Here is a 22,310-nt window from a genome sequence, read left to right on the forward strand (position 1 = left end):
CTGCGGCTGAATAGGTTTGCATGTCTTTCTCTGGCTTCTGCTAACTTTCGACATAAATCTGAAAAGTGAACTTCAAGAACACAGAGAATCAGAGCTAGACAAAGCCTTATACGAACAGTCCCAGATGAAATAGAGGTGTATGTATGTATGATGTGCCTGTGATGCATTCACAACTAGAAGCTCTCTGTGTCTTGACATTTCTAGACCACCACTGGCAATAGTGGCCACCACTATTGCCCCTTTTCTCCCGCAAAGCAGCAGTTAACAGCTTAATAGAAGTGGGAAAGTGTTGCTGCCTGTTCTGAGCTTCCCCTCCCCCTCCTCAAGCTGAACCCCTTTGTTCCAAAGCGCAGGCAAAACCAAATGTAACTCAAACTCTTTAGCAGTGTCTGATTGGCCGGTCACCCCGGGTCACCCCCAGTCCTCCCCTTTCCCCTTCTCCAAGTAAAAGAGAGGACCAAGGGGGGGTCTGCCCTCTTTGGCTTTGCACCCTTTCTGCAAACATCTGTGTGCTTCTGTTTCTTTGAAAGCTTCTAATTGCGGGAATTAGGCAAGCTAAGAGCTGTATTTCTCCCTCTTTGCTTCTGCTGGTGGTATTAGATTTGCAGCTACCATTTTGCTGCTTTTAGAGCTACTGAAATGCTGGATTGCCCGTGCTACCTCTCTAGGTTGCCCGAGGCTTTCTAAAGCATTGAACTACAAGCCTAGCCGGTAAAAGCTGTAAGTATACTTCCTCAGAAAAGTCTTCAGTTTGACAAATAGATGCACATGCTGCCAACACACGTGACAGGTAGCACGGCTCCAGAGGCCTGTGCAACCATGGCATGGTTTGTATGTAATTTATCATCAGTGTTCTGACACAGGAAAGTCATTTAAAAAATCAGCCTAAAGCACTGCTTTTCAGCTTCTGCAAATTCAAGTTCTCTTCATCCCTCTTCACCACAAAGTTTGATAGAAAAATGCATTTTCATTTTAGAAATAAACTTGTATATTATGGAGTTAATTGTATTTAATGTAAGAGTTACCACAAGCTTTCCTTTTTAAAATATACTTAAACAGTATTCTAGTAGTACATTGTTGCTACTGAAGTTTCAAAAACAGTCAAAAGCAATTCATCAGCTGGACACTTGGACGTACAGCTTGTTGAAATGTTAAACCAGCTCTTGACAGTAACAGCTTTTTCTCCAGATGTTAAAAAAATTTTCATTGTTTTAATGTTTCAACTAACTGAATTCATTGACCAGTTCATTCAGTCTTAGCCAGAAATAGAAAAGAAAAAACTCTTCTCTCAACATATAAATGCAAGTGAGAGACTTACTTCCTTTTAAAATCTAGATGGGTAATATGACAAAAAATTATTAATTTCATGTATTAATTACAACTTTTCCTAGTGAACTAGCTAGTTCTAAATTTAGAAACTGTGCTACCTAGCTTACCTTTTTCCTGACAGATACAGTTCAGATAACTTCATTTAACAAAAGAATCAATTAAATATTGGTGCACATCAGTATGACAATTATTATACAAGCCTGAAGTCTCTCACTGGGTAACAAAATACACAATTAAACAAAGGTTATTTTATCTGCAAATTGACCTGCTTTTATGACTAACAACTAACGAAAATCCAATTGTCTTTAAAAAAAGAACAAAAACTTAGCAATGCTTTTCAAGATTCTAACAGATGCTTTAAAACAAAGCCCCTAGGTTGCTGTTTTAGGTCATGATTAAAAGTGATTATCTGAATCAATTTCAGTTTCAAAAGAGGCTACTGATTACTGTTTGCAAGAGCTCTTTCAGTGACTTAAAAGAGCTCAAGGTATCCATTTTACCTGCCATCTGCCACAGAAGGCATAGGAGACAGAGGAATAGTAGAAAAATCAGCTCTTTCTCTATTTACTTCTTCATTATATGGAAAGGCAACTCTCATTTCCAGCAGGGCCAGGTTGCTGACAGAAACTTATAACCCTGTCAACACAACCAATTTGCCAAACAGTCTTGCAATTTTGCTAGCTGACACAGCTAGCCTTTCTCTTAAAGAAATATGCCTTTGCCATTGGTAAATAAAAAACAGTTTGCCTGAACACGAAGGCAAGGTCATTGTTAACTGCAGTTTCCAGCAGTTACTGCCTGTATGAATGTTTCATTTATCAGAGACTAACAAACAGTATCTTGAGCACTATTTGCATGGCTTTTGCAGTAGTCCTAGGCAGAATACTTTCCTAAGATAAGCAACTTCCAGAATTAGCTATGGTGCAATTCAAGTAGACTATTACACATGGAAATGAAAGTTACAGAATGAGTATTACAAAACAGCTTGGTTTCAAGAATTACAGGCAGCATTCCTATCATGAAATAATAAAAATTCATAATTCAAGGAGAGAAAAAGCAGTTTCATAATGTATGTTAGAATCATCACTTCCCAAGGATATTAATGTGAAAGGATCACCTGGCATAAGAGTTGACAATGAATGAAAGGCAAAATACTAATTCCTTGTAATGGCCTTGTGTGTATCTATTAAATGAATTTAAGAAATTAATCATTTTAATATGTTAGTGTGAAGCATCAGAAAAACTAGCAAAGCAAAAAGTTAGTAATCACTTGCGATTGTTAACTGAGTTTCTAGGCTACTAAAACTTGTTAACAAGGGTAAAGCTTCTTGGAGTATAAGTATTTTGTAGCATAAGAGGCACCTGATCACATTTATCTGCATGACTTTAATATATAAATGCCAAAACTGTTGAGCCCATAACAAAAACAGAGACGATGTTTGACAAATAATGCCCTGTAGACTTAATTGAGTTGTATGCACTCAAATTTTAGGAACCATAAATTACACATAGAGACAGGTCAATCTCCACAATGATTCTACATGACAAGGCTCGTTTGGTATGAGTGATAAAAAAATATTTAAAGCTTTGCCAAGAAGCCTAGTGGCTCTATACTTTGACATTCCATATTTTAGCCACAGTTCAAATAACAAGATATAAATTTCAGGTAATTGTTGTACTACGACTCATTAGTACATGCTAAATTCTAGATGTGATACTGGTTTATCAGGGTGCAATCATGAGCTGCATAGTGAAATCAAAAAGGAATTTAAGATATACATAAAAGAAACAGAGTAACTAAATTAAATGAGCGAGTACAACACAGAGACAAGAGTAGACCACATACATAGAGAGATTAATGTTGTTAGAAGTAGTTAAAAAGGCTAAGTAATGACCAACATTAAACCTTAGTTAGAGAATTTCACTGAGTTACCCTAGTACATCACAGTGTGGAATATGAAGGACACAAAATAGTAAGGTAGTTCACACAATGAATTCAGAAAGTATTACTTCACACATCTAATGTGAAACATGCTGCTTATTCTGTAAATACACTCCTATTCTGCATATATAAGACATCCTAAGCAAACGCCAATAGTCACATCCTAATGTAACATCAGTGCTTAATTATATTACAGAAAAGTAAGGTTCTAAGTACAGTAAAGAAATAGAAGGGTCCAATTCAGTTTATGTAATGTCAGCAACAGAGCCACATATAAGACAAAAACACATCCCTACATTTGAGATCCCAGGAGTAGAGACTTCTAACTGAAGAGAAGACAAATGTGAACAAGCAGAACAAAATACATTTTATGTATTAGGTTGTTTGAGGAATGATCTGTTAGCACAGAAGCTGACAAAACCTGTAAAAAAGGATGTTTACAGGCCATTCAAGACATGATACAGGTAGAGTGACCAACAGGTAAACCGAAGAACTTCAATAAGAGAAAATAAACTTAGTAACATTAGAAAGCTAAACTAAACCCATAAACAGCTCAGAGAAAATAGAAATATACAGCAATATAAAGAAATGGACCTGCTTCCTACTCTGCAGTAACTGGGAACCTTCAGCTCAACTTCAGGAATACATCCCGGGTAAACAGACATGTCACATGTAGTTTTAGATTAGGCTGACCAGCAGCATCTTGTAGTCTTGGGATACCTCCTGATCTCCTGTGAATCTTCATTACTGAAAGATGTAGAATGGACTAAGCTAAACTCTGCCACAATTCTGCCATGAGTACACAATGTCACAGGAGGAGTACTTTGCAATTAAGCATACAAAAACACATGTAATGTGTTGGAAGCAATTTCAAAGAATCACAGTTGTTCTGAAGCAGGTAATTGTTATTTCATCCTCAAGTGACTTTCCACATGATATCTACTGCTGCTGACTAACAAGGGATTTCCTTTCTGCTTAGAGACCATGATACGACAAACAACAGGCCAGCATATGAATACAGGCACCTGGTCTGAAGGACTTGACCACTAAATAGTTTCTCAGATGTGTGCCTTAACACCCACACAAGCTGATTCATATTATTGCGGACACCGACATTCCCCAAATAGAAAGCAGAAATTGCCTGGAGTCTAGTGACCTGAATCATAAATGACTATTTAGTCTTCTGACTACTTTATTAAAAAAGTTCTTATAACATTACAGATATGTTACATAATTGCTGGGTGGAAACAGGATTGCATATGACACATTCTTCATAACCCTCAAGCAGCCTTTTTCTATTCCTGCACAACCTCAGTTTCTCATTATTGACAAAAAATAAGTGGCCTGATCAACTAGGAAAAATCTACTTTCCACAGTTAGCGAGGAAGAAGGAAGTATGAAGAATGAACACATGTAGTAAAACCATAATGGCAACAATTTGAAAGTACATATGAAAGTAGCCTTGTTTTTATGAAATACTACATACAGTAGATTTTACATAACAGGCAAAAAACCACTTTCTTTAGATGGTGTCCAATTACTCAAAGGAAGACCTATCACAAATGCTGATCCCTTACTGTGAGTTCCTGAAACAGGCAGAGGAAGAATAATACGGTTATCCAGAATTCCAGACTTTGTGATTTGTGTTCCTGTCAACTTGCATGGACTTGCCCAAACTGGTTAACTTTAAATATTTAACATCCAGGAAAAAAAATTACTAATTCAGAATATATCAAATTCAAAAAGACCAACCTCCTACGAGTGTCCTCCTTGCTTGCTCAATAAATTTATACCTGTAATATTTTCTGTAAGCAACTGTACCACATACTCATATAAAAGGAAAAAAAAAAAAACTATTCCTGAGCTAGACAAAAGATTTTGAGATTTAGACTATCCAAGTGACAATGAAGTGTATGAGAATCACCTATTTGTAGATTGCCAGCTGTTACAATCAATCTGAAGAATACCTGCAGTATTCTCTTTCTTTCCCTAGAATACAGGAGTCATCATTAAAGAACTGAAGTCCAGCAGACATAGAATTCAGTTTCTCTTCAAGTAAAAAGTCTGCACTACTACTGCAGTAACACTTCATGATTCCCATGAATCAGAAAATTCCATGAAAGCCTCCTCAAGACCTAACAATGCACAAATTCTATCCAGTTCCTTAGATATAATTAACTTCTATTTTTGAAGTACTTTTTTAGGTAGTTTAGGACAAATATTTTCAATTCAACTAATTATAGCAGTCAGAATTTGGTATCTACAAACATTCAAATGAAGACCCAGTTTAAAGCCTGCCTTTTTATGCATTTGATATGAAACATTAAAATGAAAGACACTCACCTTAACTTCCGGTGTTGTCCTACACCTGGACAATGTTCAAAATGGTTCTTACTGTTCCTTTCTCATCCTAACTCAGTGACCTCTGGCAACCAATCTCCAGAAAAAACAGCTATTCAGATACAAATCAGAAGCTGGTCACTACCTCTAGTACCTACTGAACCAGATACATAACCCTGACTTGTCTTTAATTATGAATGGAAGAATTATTGTTTCCCAGAATGAAACTGAAAAGAAAGTAGTAAGCATACTCTACTTGCCTCAAAAACTGTGACCATCCATCTAAGACCAAAGTAGCTACAGAATTCAATTTTAAATGACAACACAACTGAGTTGCCACAGAACAAAGAAATAGATTGTCCAAGCTATTTATTCCACAATTGCATTTTTGATTATTTGACAAATAAGGTTGTTTAGTGAACAGCTTACTAGAACAAGCAACTTCAGGGGGCATTTCCAGCAGCTCATTTTTCCTTTTGAATAATGGGTTTCATAAAACATAAAGCCAAGAGGATGAATTGTATAAAAATACCCTGCATACTGTCAGTATTACATGGATTACTAGAGGAAAGTATGCTATAAATTGAGGAATAGATTAACAGTTCCACAATTTGTTATCTAACTCTGGCAGATTAAGGAAGTGCGGCAAGTATCTGCCTATATAGGTCTGCAGCACATGAGAAACCCTTAAATCACAGATGGTTGAGGCTGAAAGAGACTTCTGGAACTCACCTTGTCCAGCCTCTCTGCTCAACCAGCATCACCTTGAACAGGTTGCTCGAGCTCATGTCCAGATAGCTTTTGAAGATCTCTAAGGAGGGAGACTCCACAACCCGACTGGGTAAACTGTATCAATGCTTAGTCCCCTTCACAGTGAATAAGGACTTCCTAATGCTCAGGGAGAATCTCTTCTGTTCCCGTTTGTGCCCATTGCCTCTGGTCCTGAGACTAGACACCACCAGAGAGAGCCTAGCTTCATCTTCTAGCACCCTCCCCTTTAGATACTTATATGTGCTGCTGAGATCACCTCCCAAGCCTTCTCTTCTCTAGGCTGAACAGCCCTAGCTTGCTCAACCTTTTCTAACAGAAGAGATGCTCTGGAGCATTCATCACCTTCAGGGCCTTTCACTGGACTTTCCAGTAGCTCTGTGTCTCTCACTGGGAAGCCTAGAACTGGCCATAATACTCCAGCAGCGGCCTCAGATGTGCTGATGAGGGGCAAAGGATCACCTCCCTCAACTCCTGGCAATACTCATCCTAACGCAGCCCAGGATACCACTGTCCTTCCTTGCCACAAGGGCACAGTGCTGTCTTACATTCAACTTGGTGTCCCACTGAGACCTGCAGGGCTTTTTTGTGCTGCTGCTTTTCATATCATTACCCCCATCATATACCCAGTGCATGAGGTTGCTTGCATCTTCCTTTGTAGAAATTAAAGAGATTCCTGTTAGTCTATTTCTCCAGCTTGTTGAGTTCCCTCTGAATGGCAGCACAACCCTTTGCTTATGATTTTACATCAATAAACTTGCGGAGGCTACACTCTATCCCACCATCCACACCATTAAAGATGTGAAACATGATTGAACCCAGCACTGCCCCTGGGATACACACTGGCTAGAGGCCTCCAAGCAGACTTCATGCTGCTAATGCACAGTCTGCACCCATTCATTTAGCCAGTTTTCAATCCATTTCACTGCCTTTTCATCCAGTCCATACTCACCAGTTACTCTACAAAAATTTTACAAGAGATACTGTCAAAAGCCTTACAGTCAAGGTAGACAATATCCACTGCTTTCTTCTCATCTAACAAACTAATCATTTCACCATAGGTTGTAAAACTGGTTAAGCAACATTTCCCTCTTCTGACTCCATGCTGACTATACCTTACGATTTTCTTGTCCCTTGTGTGCCCACTAGTAGTTTAGTTTCCACGATTAGTTGTCCCAGAACCTTTCCAAGAACAAAATTTAATCTACAGATAAGAAAGGTCTCTTCCCACTTCTTAGTAAATTTATTTAAATGTATTAACAACGGGGGCTTCAAATTAATAAAAAGAATGGTCACATGCCCCCAAAATGTTTAAATACCTCTAAGTGCATATGTGTAGATAAACCCCATAATTGAAGGTCACCCATTAGGAAAGCAAGAAAGAGGAAAAAAGAGTCGCATCTTAATACTGAGAATGTCAAATATAGAATTACAAATTTTAGTCTTATTATTACAAAGAAATGCACTTATTTACATAGTATTTATATTTAGTGTATATTTCAATTAACAACAGTTTAAACCTATATAATATTGCAGGTCTATGGGATGATTCCTACACCAGTGTTGACAGGTTTGAGATCTGTTACTTTACAGAGTTTCTTTAGGAACCCAAAATCTCCCAGTTGTCTGGTTACCAGTTATAAAAGAATTTTCAAAAGGTCCCAGACACAAATAGGAACTTTGAATCAGCAGTAATTATTATTTGAAATTACATCCTAGCTTGCATAATAACTGGGAATGGATTTTTACTTTGTTTTTAAAATAATTTTATACCTAAATATTCTTATTTTGCAACTCAGAATAGATTTCTCTTCCACCTCTTCACTACCCAGATTCTTGATGTCTCTTGGTGATGTGGCTCCTGATTACAAAAACTAAGATCTTTTAACGTAGAAAAAAAGGGCATAAACTATGCCACTTGAGTGGCAAGTAGAGGCAGCCCATGTGCAATTCTGGTAATTGGAATATTCTTTATACTAGGAACATTATAGTCACAAAATTACATTTAACATATTAAATAATTTATATCACAGGAAATCAGAAAAATAATTGCAACATAGCACTGTATCTTGATTTCAGTTTTGGGGACCTTTTCCTGAAACAACATTGCGATGGCAATACAACCTTTGCAATGACAGTTTTATTCAGGCAGTTACCTTGCCATGCAAAATCTGTAATCAAGTCAGTGGCTACAACAGTTTGCTTTCATTTTCAGTTGCAAGCTACTACCATCAAAAAAAGATTCTCCTATGGGGAAAAAAGTTAACAGAAACAAAATACTTCAACAAGTACCTTCATCCATTCCGTAACACTCAGAAAACCAACCAGTGTATGCAGCAACATATGAAAGTGGCTGAGAGAGACTGTCAAATCTTCCTACACGAACTTCGGGGTAAAGAAGATTGGTCAAACCATTTCTGCACATGGCAAGTAATTAAATGTTACAAAGCTTTACCTTTCATAAGTGCAAAAATAATGGCAAAATGATTATTCAATTAATTTCTGTATTGCCGTATGTTTCAAAAATATATTCAGCTGCATAAACGACCACACTTTAAAGTCTGGATATGCAATTCTGTGCCATACATTTGCCAGTTACAACTGTGAAAGGCTTTTAGATACACTCTAATTCCTGTGCTTTACATAAGAAGCTTACTAGTCTACAACTGTTGATAGACTTGTTTGAACATTACTGTCTTTGCTTTAATACCTTCAAAGTTCAGGCAGACAATAACAATAAAGAGTTGCATAAAAATATGTATACTTTAGTATTTGTAAAGAAATTTTGCTTTTTAATGAAAATGGTTACTGCACATTGCCTACAGATGATTATTTAGCAAAAGGTATTAATAAAGTTTTTCTTCCATTTATATTGACAATGGCTAAAACACCTCACTCAATCCTATTAATTTCCCAGTGTCCTCCATTAATCACTCACCCTTATATATGATCTAGAAATAATATATTTTTGAATTGAAAAAAACCATTTAAACTTTAATAGAGGAATATTACATTCTTTATTTTAAAAATTTCTATTTGCTACTTTATTATGGACAAGTGGGAGAGACAGTGTGTTTCACATTCTTGAGAACAGAAACTGGGAAACTAATGGGAATGAAAGGGATGGTTTAATCAAACCCTTTAGCTACAGTTTTCTGTATCCAACTTTTCCCTGATTTTCTTGTACTATATAAAAATCATTTGGATATTTCAATCATCTCACACACTTCAGTTTGATAAACAGATTCTTCAGTTCTTTCATATTTACTAATGTTTCATCTTGTAGTTTCATTCTGCCCTCAGTAAGACAATAATGAAGTAAAACCTAGATGACAGAATCTACTTTCTGTGCAAATGAATGAAAGCTCTGGACAAAAGAAAAATGAAAATTATTTTTTGCATTTTTTACTCTTACTAAGTACATTTAAGAACTTACTACACAAAAACAGCACAGCATGTAATCAAGCAGTGAAGTTACAAAACAAAAAGGAGTTAAATGAATTCAGTTACATTTTTCCATTCTACTTCCATGAAAGTTTTTTCTTTCTTAAAGAGCACACAAAATAAAACTCAAACTATAATCTCTATATAATGTACACACACAACTATATAGTCTCTAATATAATCTCCAGTTGTTAAGAGAATCAAATTGGATACGGTTTTCATTTTTTTTATTGTCTACTTGTCTGATTTACAGAATGAAGATGACACATACTCTATTATTACTAGCATTGCTGTTTGACACGATACATTCCCCAGTCCAGTGCTAAAAGATTTTTCTTTCTAAATTAGCATAATGTACCAAGTAATAGTTTCAAGCCAGTTCATTCACAGAACACTACAGAAGAAACACTCCCTAACATTTCACAGTAAGCATAAATTTCTTTTTTTTAATAAGCTAGTTTAGTAATATCATCAAGCCAGTGCCTACCTAAGCAAAAGGTGTATTCAATACAAGACTTGACAATGCTAGTCTGCAGTTAAAGCCTCGTACTTGGCCCAAGCAGTGAGCTCAGGATTTCTTTGGCAGAAGAGCAGCATCATACTTTCAGTACCATGTCAGGAGTTGCTACTCTTTGAATACAAATTCGTTCAAGGAACAGAGCCAGAGACCAAGACAGGCAAAGCAAACAACTAACAAACTATTCTTTCTCAGTCAGTGATTGAAACATGCAATTTCAAACCTGAACAGGGTTTGTTATTTTCCATTGAGGAAAGGATAGTGTTCCCAATGCATCAAACGTGCACAGTGTGGCTCTCTAGGGAAGGAATGGAAGCCCTCGACAGCAAGTGATACTGGGAGGCCTGTTTTAACACAGTGCAAACTGGCTATGCTGATCTCAATAAACCATTTGAGCAAGCAGCACCCACTTTTTGGTACCGTTACCTTCGTGGAAGGAAACTTAAAGAGCCATGTTCAGAGCATAGTCTCTTGTCCTCACAGAAGAACATTTGGAATTACCACCAGAAGGAAAACTAAACTACTGCTGAGGCTATATTAATTGTCATGGCTGCACAGCAGCACCAGGATCAGACAACACTTAGTCAAAGGCTATCTTAAATTAATTCAATATCAAGAGAAGAAATAAATCTATCATTGGAAAACAACCAAGAGCCCAGCAACCCACTCAGAAAGCTAGTGCTCAAGGACTATTAGTTATGCTGCACACTTAATCAAACAGGCAACATCATAATACAGTAAGCGGAATGCTGTGCTAAAATCTACCTTTCACAGTGTCAGCAACACAGAAAGACCACGATGCCTGAGGCCAGCTGCTAAGTATGGTTCTGCTACCTGTAATTTGTCTTTTTTCAAATTTGATAGCTATCTGAAATTTCATTCAGCTTCCCAGTAAATGCAACTCATAGCCTGTATCTCTCTTCCCTAAGAGAGAAATCCACAGTTCTTATCAAAGGATTTCCAAACTAGAGTACTCTAGCTTTGATGGCCAGATCTACTTCCAGCAGACACAGACGGATTTACTAAATTTGGTAAATTCTGAGTGTTCACTACTAAACCAGGATTCAAAATGCTAACCACAGCTCCACAGAAGCCTCAGAAATTCAAAGAGTAAAACAAGGCACAGCACCGACCTCATCAGTGATATTTCTTGCTTATTTTTAAGCCTTCACAATGGGAAGGTGTGGTAGCAGTTACCAGACCAGCAATCAAGTGAAAATTTTTATAATCCTGATACCATTCTTGGGACCTCTGAAACCAATTTTTGACAGCTTGCATCCAAAACCAAACCATAGCATATAATGTGGCACCAAAAAATGCATGTATGCATGATCTTCAGTAGTCAAACTAGGAACTTTTTTGAAAAGAGGGTGTTTGTCTGAAGGATGAACAAGTGCACTCTTTTAAGTAAATTAAAAGTTTGGTGATGACTGAAAGCCAGACGGACAGAAAAAATGCTGAAGAAGGAAAAACAAAATCTGTCAATACAGAACTGTACCTGCTCTGAATAAAATAAAAAGCACACAATAAAAACCACAAACACAAGCAACTGACCACAAGGTGCTTTCACTGAGATGATCTCATTCAAAGTGGACTATGTTAAAATTAATCATATCTGATATAACTACATATACAAAGTTACTAAATATCACCACTTCTTAAAGTTGTATCACAGCTTATGCATCAAAACTTATCAAATGTTTTTAATAAAGACCTTTAAGATTTTTTATAATTCAACAAGACCAACAGAAAACAAGTAACTTCAGTATTTTAATAAAAAATTCATTCTTAACTTAGTTCAGATCTAGGTTCCATCACGCCACGCGTAAGGTGTTTTGTCTCCAAATGTGAAATAAAAAACAAGCCTGACCACACATTAATTTTAAAAAGTAACCAAGAAAGTCAGTCTCCAATTTTTATTCCCTGTTTATGGGATTTGGGCACTTATGCCTACATTCTTTGGAAGAGCTTTGCTAATCAATGGTGTTTCCCACTTAATAGAGGTTGGGGCCAAACGTCAATTGGAATAATTACATGTGTTTGCTGAATTGAAATTCTTTCTACAGCTTCAGGTTTTATTTTTATTAAACATGGTGTTTTTATTGAGGAGTGTGGTTATTGCATTCAGCTCCATACATAGCCTCAGCCTGTTTTGCAACTGCAATCCCAAAATATAACATATATACACTATCACAGCCCTGATCCCATAGTCAGTATAAATAACAACATGGACTTAATGGGAGGCATACTATAAAATACATACTGAAGACCTAACCCACAATGATGGGGCTTTTGCCCCCCAAAAGCCTCAAAAACAAGGCTTCTGGAAATCATTATAATTTGACTTAATTTAGCGAGGCATGTCTTGTGTGCATGGTTACAAGAGATCTATTAAAGCTTTTCTCTCCTAATTTCTTGAGGGTAAAGACAGACTTACATCAGTAACGAAGTGCTTCAAGGCAGAACATAGTAACAGACAAGTAGTCTTATAATTCTTACTATAAAAAAAAAAAAAAAAACAACACAGAAAAAAGTACAAAAACCCCCAGACACACACACACAAGCCCAAACCCACCTCCACAATTCTGGTATAATTTTAGCAAAAGCAACTACTGCTAAAAATAGAGACTGTTTTGATTTTCCCCTCCCCAACTTAAAGCTCTAAGTGCCACAACTAATGGCTCAGTTCAATTTTTCCAGCTCTTTTTTTATGCATTTATTTTTAAACAAAGTCATATTTACTGCAGTCTTACTTCTTCACCCAAATTTAGTAAGAAGTTATAAATTATTACCATATAAACAAGTGCAGTATGCTTTTAATTTCCAGAAAATTCTCTTTTGTAGCTATATTTCAAAATGATACTACAGTTTTCTACAAAACCACCACTGTAAGGATTTTAAATGTAATGAAGACAGAAACTACTTAAAGCCAAAGGCTGTCATTTCTAAAAAGCTAAGTTTATCTGGTTGTTCAAGACATAATTAACCTTTATTGTATTTCATCTGTAAAGGTAACGTAATGGTCTTCTTTCTGAAAATATAGCTAAAAAGACGTAACTCCTTACTAGGTCACACATCCGAATACAAATGCAATTATCAAAACATGACCTAGTTCTGAAAAGCAAAAAGTAGAATATATTTTAAATGAGATTATAGTATTAAACTCGGATAGAAAAAAGAACAAAATAGGAGATTGGAAATATTGTTCCCTAGCTACGTAACATTCTGCAGTGGTAAGTATTAATTTGAAAACTGTTTCCCCTCTTTAACTATCTCACAGCATTCTAGTTGTTGCCTGGCAAGAAAAATACCATTATTATTTTCAATATACAGCTTAATTGCAGTGACCAAATGCAAATACAATGTCCCTATAGTTCTACATAAATTACACTTTGTAATGACAGATCACTTCAGAAGAATTAAAAAAAAAGGAACTAAGAACATCTGACTTGCCATAAAATTAATATTCATTTATATTCATAAGGGCATCATCAACGGGACATCTCATGCACCCATCTAATCTAACCTCATATACATATTTTTTCAATATTGTCTACCATTGTCTGATGTAGGGAATGACATAACGAGAGCCCCACCAGGGGTAACGCATCCAGCTCTGGAGTCCTTATCACAGGATGGACATTGACCTGCTGGTGTTAGTGAACTCTGGAGTGATTCCAGAGGAGGGACACCAAGTTCATCAAAGGGATGGAACACCTCTCCTATGAGGAAAGGCTGACAGAATTGGGATTGTTCAGCCTAAAAAACAGAAAGTTTTGGACTGACATAATTGCAGCCTTCCAGTACCTGAAGGGAGCCTAGAAGAAAGATGAAGAGGGAGTTTTTACAAGACCATGTAGCAACAGGACAAGATGAATGGATTCAAACAGGAAGAAAGTAGGTTTTAGGAAGATATTCTTTACTGTGAGGGTGGTGAGGCACTGGAACAGGCTGCCCAGAGACCTGTGGACGCCCCATCCATGGAAGTGTTCAAGGCCAGGCTGGATGGAGCTCTGAGAATGGTCTAGTGAACCTGATTGTTGTAAGCGGGATGGAACAAGATGATCCTTAAGGTCCCTTCCAACCCAAACCATTCTGTGGTTCTATGATTTTCAAACTGACCTGCAAAGACCCAGAAAAATGTTTAATCCATCCTATAACTACATCTACTGTGGAAGGAGGGAGGGAGGGAGGGAGGGAAGGATGGAAATGGAGAGAGAGAGGGATGGAGGGAAAGAAGGAGGGAGGGAGGAAAAGGGAATGAGGGAGGGAGGGAGGGAGAGAGGGAGGAAAGGAAGGAGGCAAAGGGAGGAAAAGGGAGGGAAAGGGAGAGAGAAGGGGGAGGAGGAGGCAAAGATGAGTGAGCACAGAAACACTTGGCCAACTTCAGCAAAAAGTTTTAACTATCAGGCAAAGGCTGTATCTTCAAATTCTTTCTCTTTTCCAACCAATGTCATGCATATCAAATTGCTAGTACATTCCCACACAAACTTTTGTATCTCAGTACTTCAGTAACCTTGATTCTCAGATATTAATTCCACTTGCTCACAATTCCATGCTTCTTTCTCAAGTGACTAGAGATCAAGGAATGAAAGCACTCACACTGGTTTCCTAAACTTCAAGTAATTCACTGTAAGCCTTTTAGATAACACTGAAAATTTGCTTACATACTCAGTAGTTAAATACTCTCACAGGAATCTTAATGAAGATGACAACAATTAAACATTTTTCTCAAAGTTTTTTCAACCCTAAGGCAAAACAAAGCATCAAATGACTGTGAATATTTTCCAGTCATTCAGTGAAGAATGCCAAATCCAAATATTCCTTCAGACTTTACAAATTTTCTCACTTAAAAATTTGAAAATAATCAATTTAAAATAAAAAGACCTATTTACTAATCATAGGAAAATCTTGAAATCAGTTGCCCATATTTAAACACTAATACCAGCTTAGAATATTTCCAGTAACTTCAAGCCAAGGAAGGCTGAAAAATTATAACTTAATGCTCAGAAAGCCTCCCAAAATTCTTACAAAGTAAATTAATGGAGCAACTTGTTGCCACTTGCTTGGCATTCCAATAAAAGGAGAAATACCAGCATGACATACAGTATCAGATGCAGGAAATTAATGATCCATTCACTTCTAGATATTTTTCAGATTTCACTTATTTTAACAACCTTGAGTGTCTCTTCACTTCAAAGACATGACATTCATTTCAGGACATAAGTATCTCCATGAATTACCTAATCAAAGTTTCATACTTCAGCAGTTTGTCATTTACCTTAAAAAAAAAAAACCTGGTATCCATTCATAACATTCTGCCAAACCAAAATCTGAGATAGTGTTCTTAAGGAAATGCATCTAAATAAATTTTCTGAGTACTTATTTATTCCTCAGAGTTGTGTGCCAAAATTTCAAGTGACAGAATACGTTTTATATAGAAGTTAAATGTAGAAAATTAATTCCTTCAAACTTGGAACACTACACTATCACATTGGCAACAACCTGTTGAAAAGTAGTTATATTTAAACTGATCAGCAGAGATGTAGAAATATAATTATTTGATGGTGAATTCGTAAAGTAAAACTTAGAGAAATTACTATCCTTAAAAACTGGTACAAGTTGATTAAAATCTGAAACTATTAACAGGTTTTACTACACCAAAACATATTAAACAAAGTTTTAAAAGACCTTAGTAGCTAAATTTCTATCAGCATCTGATGTTTAACATTTTTCTAGAATGTATTAGACTGTAATAATTATACCAACCACAAGAATGCAAGAGGAAAAACTAAAGCTTCTTTATGTCACGGAAAAATCCATCCTTTATGCAAACAGCAGGGAAAATCACCTCTATTACAATTGATATTTTACTTTTCTAGCATTCTTTAAAAAAGTCCAACTCAACTTGGAACACTTTAAAAGAATGAATGCATTTATCAATATACTCAATAATCCTTATGGGTTCCTTCCAATTAAAGATCTGTGATGTGATAGTACATAGTTAGGGATTCTCTACTACCTGTCAAGAATTAACTACGCATGTTTACATCATTCATCTGATCTAACATTCTCAGGTTAAAGTTATAATAACATTTTTCGAGGGAGAGGTTACTTACCCAATTCATTAATAGTTGCTCTTGCTCTGGAGACAAAAGAACTAACTTCACTTGAGTGCATTTTTGCCCTTTCTTTAAGGTCAGCACCTGTAAGTGACATTTCATATCTACGTTAGCAAGCTGTAATGTATTGTAAATACATTTTCAAAAGTTAAATATTTCTTCACTCAGAAAAATTTTAAATCTACTTCTAGACAAGGAGTTTAAATTGGTTACATAAATTCTCCACAGATTTCAAGGAAAACATGAACTATTTATCAAGGAAAGACAAAACCAAAAAGCCCAAAACAAACAAACAAAAAAAGAAATTATCCATAATGAGATTTTCACTACGTATATTCTTCCCAGTGACATTTTCTTTTATTAAAATAGTTTATGAACAGTAGCATTTATGCTTATAGTTCACCTGTAGTACTATTTTATTTTCCCAACTGTGTCACAAAGTCTGATAAATATGTGTTTTTCATAATGTACTCTTGTTATTCTCTTACTGGTAGATCATACAGTACATATGTTGCATGGTTTTACATTAACAGACTATATATATCTAAATAAAAATGCTGCAGTGGACCAATTTTTCAGCTCACTTTTCACCCATTTATTTAAATTTATTTTGGAATAAGTTACATACAATCATTTTTTTGTTCATCAAAAAAAAAGCCACAACTTGAAAATTTTTACCTATTTCTTCATGAGTATAAAAAAATTATTTTGTTTAATAAGCATACTATAGCTAGGCATGGATACAAATGTGTTTTTAAAAGCTCACTTATAGGAAAAACTGACATTTTCTCTCATGAGTATGTAAAAAAAAAGAGAAACTAACATCATCATCATCATCATCATCATCATCATAGCTAAATATGGAAGCCTATCTTTCTCATAGAGGAACAATACATAAAACAGGCAAAACTTGCATAGACACATTTGTTCTCCAAAGAAGTGAAACAGTCACAAGGCAACAACTTAGCATGTATTTTTTCCATTTGGTAAAAACTAACCTATTGAGGTAGTCTCTTTGCATGACTGAAAAGGCTAAACAAGACAATTTTTTAAAATGGAAAAAAAAGGTTTATATTTCTCTACCCTGAGAATACTATCCACTCAGGAAAATGCACTGAACTCAGATTAAGTTAAGACTGTAGCTCAAAATTTTAAATTATGCAGTCATAGGCTTCGTTTCACCTTTTAACTTTCTGGACTTAACTCACAGTAGGCCTCCTGACTCTCTTCATCAAACATAGTTTTAGACATACTTTTGTTGACAGCGTTAGTTGTAATGCTAAACAACTCTAGGTTAGCTCTGTGAAAATCAGGATTTTAATCTGACATTTTCTGATGGACATCCAGTTGTTGCTTTAAAGTACCATGCCAAATAATGCAGCTCTACATCTTTCCTTCTACTTCTGTCATAGCAAAGCTCCTCATTCTGTTCTCCTTCTGTGTATGTCAATATAAAAACAATGAAGCATCAATCCTGGCTACACTTGCATATCGCCTGCTAAATAATGTTAAGCTTAATTTACACTATGAGGCACTTTGCCAAAAACTGCCAAACAACCTTCTAGAATGTGCCCCAGCTGAGACAGTAGGATAGGCCAGTTGACCAGACAGTATAAAACAGGAATTACTACAGTCAAGCCTGCACTGCAGCAAAATTGCAACTGCTACCTTAGTAATTCATAATCAGTGCATGAAGAAATCTTGCCAGGAACCCAAAAAACAAACAAAATTTGCATCCATGAATCTGGACAGAACTCTAAATCATATAAAACTGCGAGCAATTTTCACAAATCCATTTATGTGTACAGTTCTGGAGCTAAAAGGAGCTTTTGAAATGTCACGTTTAAGAAGTTAAACGGTAAATTGCTTTAGAAGTCACATCAGCAAGCATGCAAATAAATATAATTTACTTGATATCAGTTAAAGTCTGGATCTAGCTTCTTCAACTCTGTTCAAATCACTGCCTATGTAAGAAACCGTATGCTTTATGAACAAAAACCTCTTTGGCTGTGCAAACTGACTCAAAACTTCCACACCCTGAAATCACTGGGCATCCCCTTGAAAAGCATTATAAAGAAAACAACTAGCATTACTGGTAAGAAAATCTTCTGTCAGTATAAGATTAAAGCAATTTTTAGGGTTTGATTTATTCAGACTAGAATACATGAATAGAAAAAGGGACCCAACCAAAAGAAACCCCAACCCTTCTAAAATAAAAAATACACTGCAGACTTCTTCCTTCAGTTAGAATATACATTTCCTTGAAGACATTTACATAAATCTATTAAATATTTAGCAAAAACCTTGCTTAGGAATGGATTAAAATATAGCCGCTAATTTAAAATTAATGATATTGAATACTGTAAAGAAATTTCAAATACATAGCTGATCTTAGTGCCTTAACCAACTTTTGTAAACTAACATTTCCTTTTTTTAAGTGTTTCTCCCTCACAAATGTCAAGGAAACTGAAAGAGCCCTTTTGGTAGCCCTTTTTCTATTTTAGTTTTCCAAAGAATAATAATAGTAACCGAAGTTCCCTTCCTCAGAGGAAAGAATTTTAGTCAGAAGCCATTCACTGCACTCCAGAAGAACATATGCCTTGGCATCCTCTGGGTCACAGGAGATGGAACTGCCACCAACTTAATACTTTTGTTCCTGTTACAAGATTCGACTACTTGTCAAAAAATTATTGAAGAATTCTGACCCATATAGCAAAGAACTGTTCATATATTTCTTCAAAATCTGTTCTCAAGTCAGAAGGAGAAAAGGTTACCTTTCTGAAGCTAACCATGAAGGAGATTGCAGGTTCAATCAGAGAGTTCTGCTCTCTCAGCTACTGAAATCAAAGACCCCTCCTCTCACCCCCGGTTTTCTACTTCAAAGTAGCTGAAAATAGTATTTGCTTAACTGCTGAGAGCAACAAAGTAGCTAAGGTTTCAAACCACAAAATGTCTGACACAACAAAACTCCGCAATTTTTCTATGGGCCACAGCTGAAATCTGTGGACAGTTTGACCTATCTGCTCACCCATATGCACTCCCAGCAGACTCCAGAGGCTCTACTGTGGGTCCACCACGCTGAACACAGAACTCTCTAAGACCTCCTACCCAAGAAGGAAAAGGGCAAACCCAAGCTACCAGGGGGCTGAGGCAAACGAACTGCTGAAGTTTTGACAGTACACTGTAATTATACCACCACATCTATCTGGTTTGTACTGGAACATGAATCATTGTTTTCTCCATATTAAGCTTCCTGATGTCAGTGCTTTGTCCCACTAACTGCTTTTCATCCACTCAGAACAATAACAGAAGCTGTGATTTTAGAAGTTATGCTCTCCAGTTCTCATCTCACCGCTCCCAACATTTTACGAACTACCTTTTGAAGATTGTAAAATGCCATTTTCAAATTACTAGCTGCTACTGCAGGACAAAAGAGAAGTCCCACAGTGAAAGACTACATTGACAGTACATCAACCACTTCCTCCCACAGCTGTATTAGGATTCGGTCAGGTACTCTCCATTTGTGAGTAAACTCTTCTTGAATTAACTTAATTCACAGAAGTATCACTTCAAAATTTACACAGCAAACTGGCTGGCGAGAACTTTACTGATGACTTTCAATGAACACATATGTTTGAAAAATACCAGTATAAACAGCAGGCTTTTAGAGGTCAGCTGTGATCTGGTCTTTCCAGATCAATTCTCGAAACTGATGTAAGGAACATGCATGCTGTTTTAAATACTACCTACACTTGTATTGATGTTTGTCAATCCAAAAGAAAATCTCTGTTTGATTTTGATCCACCACTTTCTCATTTTCCTCCTCCAATATTGGAAGAAAATAGGAAGGTTACTTTGTTTGCCTTTTTTACCTTACTTCCCCTAAATATGAAAACCCTGTTGTAATAATTCTCTTTTGCAAAGATTTGGCTATTCAATGGTTGGCTGTAGTACACTGTCAGTTGAGAGAATTATTGCAGCATGTGCCTGACTTCCACTTCACAATGATGCCAGAGAAAATGTTTATTTGGGAAAGCCAAGGGCAGTCCAGCAAGATAGGGGTATTGCTGTTATTCACCAGAATTTTTCCACCTACACATATGTATGACAAGGACAGCTTTTAACTCAGAGGACACACCAAAGGAAACCAGCCTTTACAGTGATTACTCTGACCCCATGCCTCCTGCCTTATTTGGATATTTTCACAAACTTGCTAATCAGAATTCATGTCCTGTTGTGTTTGTAAAATATGTTCCAACTATAAGCCTCACTTTCCGAATAATATAAATGCCTAGAAATCTTCTTGTATAGACTATTCTATGTGACCAAAACACATCACAAAATCTTTAAACTAAAAAAGCATAAAACATAATGGTTTATATATGACATTTAAAAAATTAACTTCATTCAATAAATAGTTTGTATTAAAAAGCAGGTATTTTAGAATGCTGGGACACCAAAATTAAACAGTGAAGTTATTCGACCAAGAGCCAAAAGGTCCTCGATATGTCTTTTGTCTGAGAAGTGGAAAGGAAGTGACACATGCACAGGCATTTGAGGTAGAATAAAGTATTAAATTCTTAGTGCAGCAGTGTTATTGTGAGCTTGCCCTTTGATTTTACCAAACACAGATCGACCAATTTTGTCAACACACCAAAATTTCAATAAGGAGGTGATACTGGGGAGTATCAGAAGATGCTCTCTTGCATACTATATCCAATTCTTCTGCATCTTGTCAGTAAGAACAAGAACTGGAAACAGCAAAACACAAATGCACCACCTATCCAATCAAACAGGTTAAGGAATTTATGAAGCAAACTTAAAACGCTTTCAGCCAGAACTACAAAATATGTACTACCTCATCAACAAAAATGCTAAGAATTCCTATGAACCCACATCTTATTCCCACACAATGCATTTAAGCAGACTATGAATTAATATCCACCCTTCTCCACACATACTGAATGAAATAAAATAGAGAGCAAAGGGCCAACTTTTACATACATTATAGATTAACTTATAACCACTAAAAAAAACCATCCATTAAGGCACATGGAAATATCTTTATTTAAAAGCAAATGTGTCCAACTTCTGGAGAAACCATTGCAAGAAATCCATTAGCAAAACACCAATAAACTTCTATGAAGTTAGGAATACCCCAAAAGGAAGCTGTACATACATTTATGAGGACAACACTATAGCCAACTTACATTCAAAATGCGAAAGATTTATCAATATTTCTTTTTCTCCAAATTTCAAAAATTTCATTAATAAAGCTTTTACAGCCTGAAATCTATTCAGGACAACTTAGCTCCAAATTCTAAAACTAAAATATCTCATGAAATAAATATATTTATTTAAAGATAGTGTCAAGTCTAACACAAGTAGAACTTTGTTAACACAGTAATAAGTTATGAGTATTATTCTGTTGATATATACTTCTGATTTATATCCTTAAAATCCTTTTAAAAATCCACGAAAGCATAATTTAAATTTGATCATAATAATGTTACCATGTAGATTAATGATTTTTACTTTGCTTTCAACTAACATTTTTCTGCATGTAAAGATACATGCTTAACAAATCACAGCACAAAACAATGCCAGTCACTACTGAAATCTCTTGCCTATGTAAAACACTTTATGCTTTGCAGACAATATATGCATGCATACCAGTAATAATTCCATTGCACCTCCAGCTCAGCCAGACCCAGGATACTCAGATCATCAATCTGTAACCATTAGAGCTATTACTGACTATAATCTTGAACACAAATGAGTTCAGTCTGCTCAATCAAGAACAGGCAGAATGCATCACAACTATTGACACTCTGGACCACATTCCACG

General features: G+C 36.0%; 1 protein-coding gene across 4 annotated transcripts in view; it reads right to left on the bottom strand.

The window, feature by feature from the left end:
* The window catches only part of AUH (AU RNA binding methylglutaconyl-CoA hydratase), a 110,477-nt gene that overhangs the window by 55,693 nt on the left and 32,474 nt on the right, over positions 1–22,310 (bottom strand). For all 4 annotated transcript variants that reach the window (XM_042023392.1, XM_042023391.1, XM_042023394.1 and 1 more), the window contains exon 4: positions 16,460–16,546. In XM_042023392.1, coding sequence (XP_041879326.1) covers positions 16,460–16,546 — 87 coding nt within the window. The remainder of the gene's footprint in view (positions 1–16,459; positions 16,547–22,310) is intronic.

The sequence above is a fragment of the Corvus kubaryi genome, unplaced genomic scaffold (assembly GCF_017639235.1).
Source record: "Corvus kubaryi isolate FWS band 111438036 unplaced genomic scaffold, C.kubaryi_AGA036_p1.0 37249, whole genome shotgun sequence".
Taxonomy (NCBI): domain Eukaryota; kingdom Metazoa; phylum Chordata; class Aves; order Passeriformes; family Corvidae; genus Corvus; species Corvus kubaryi.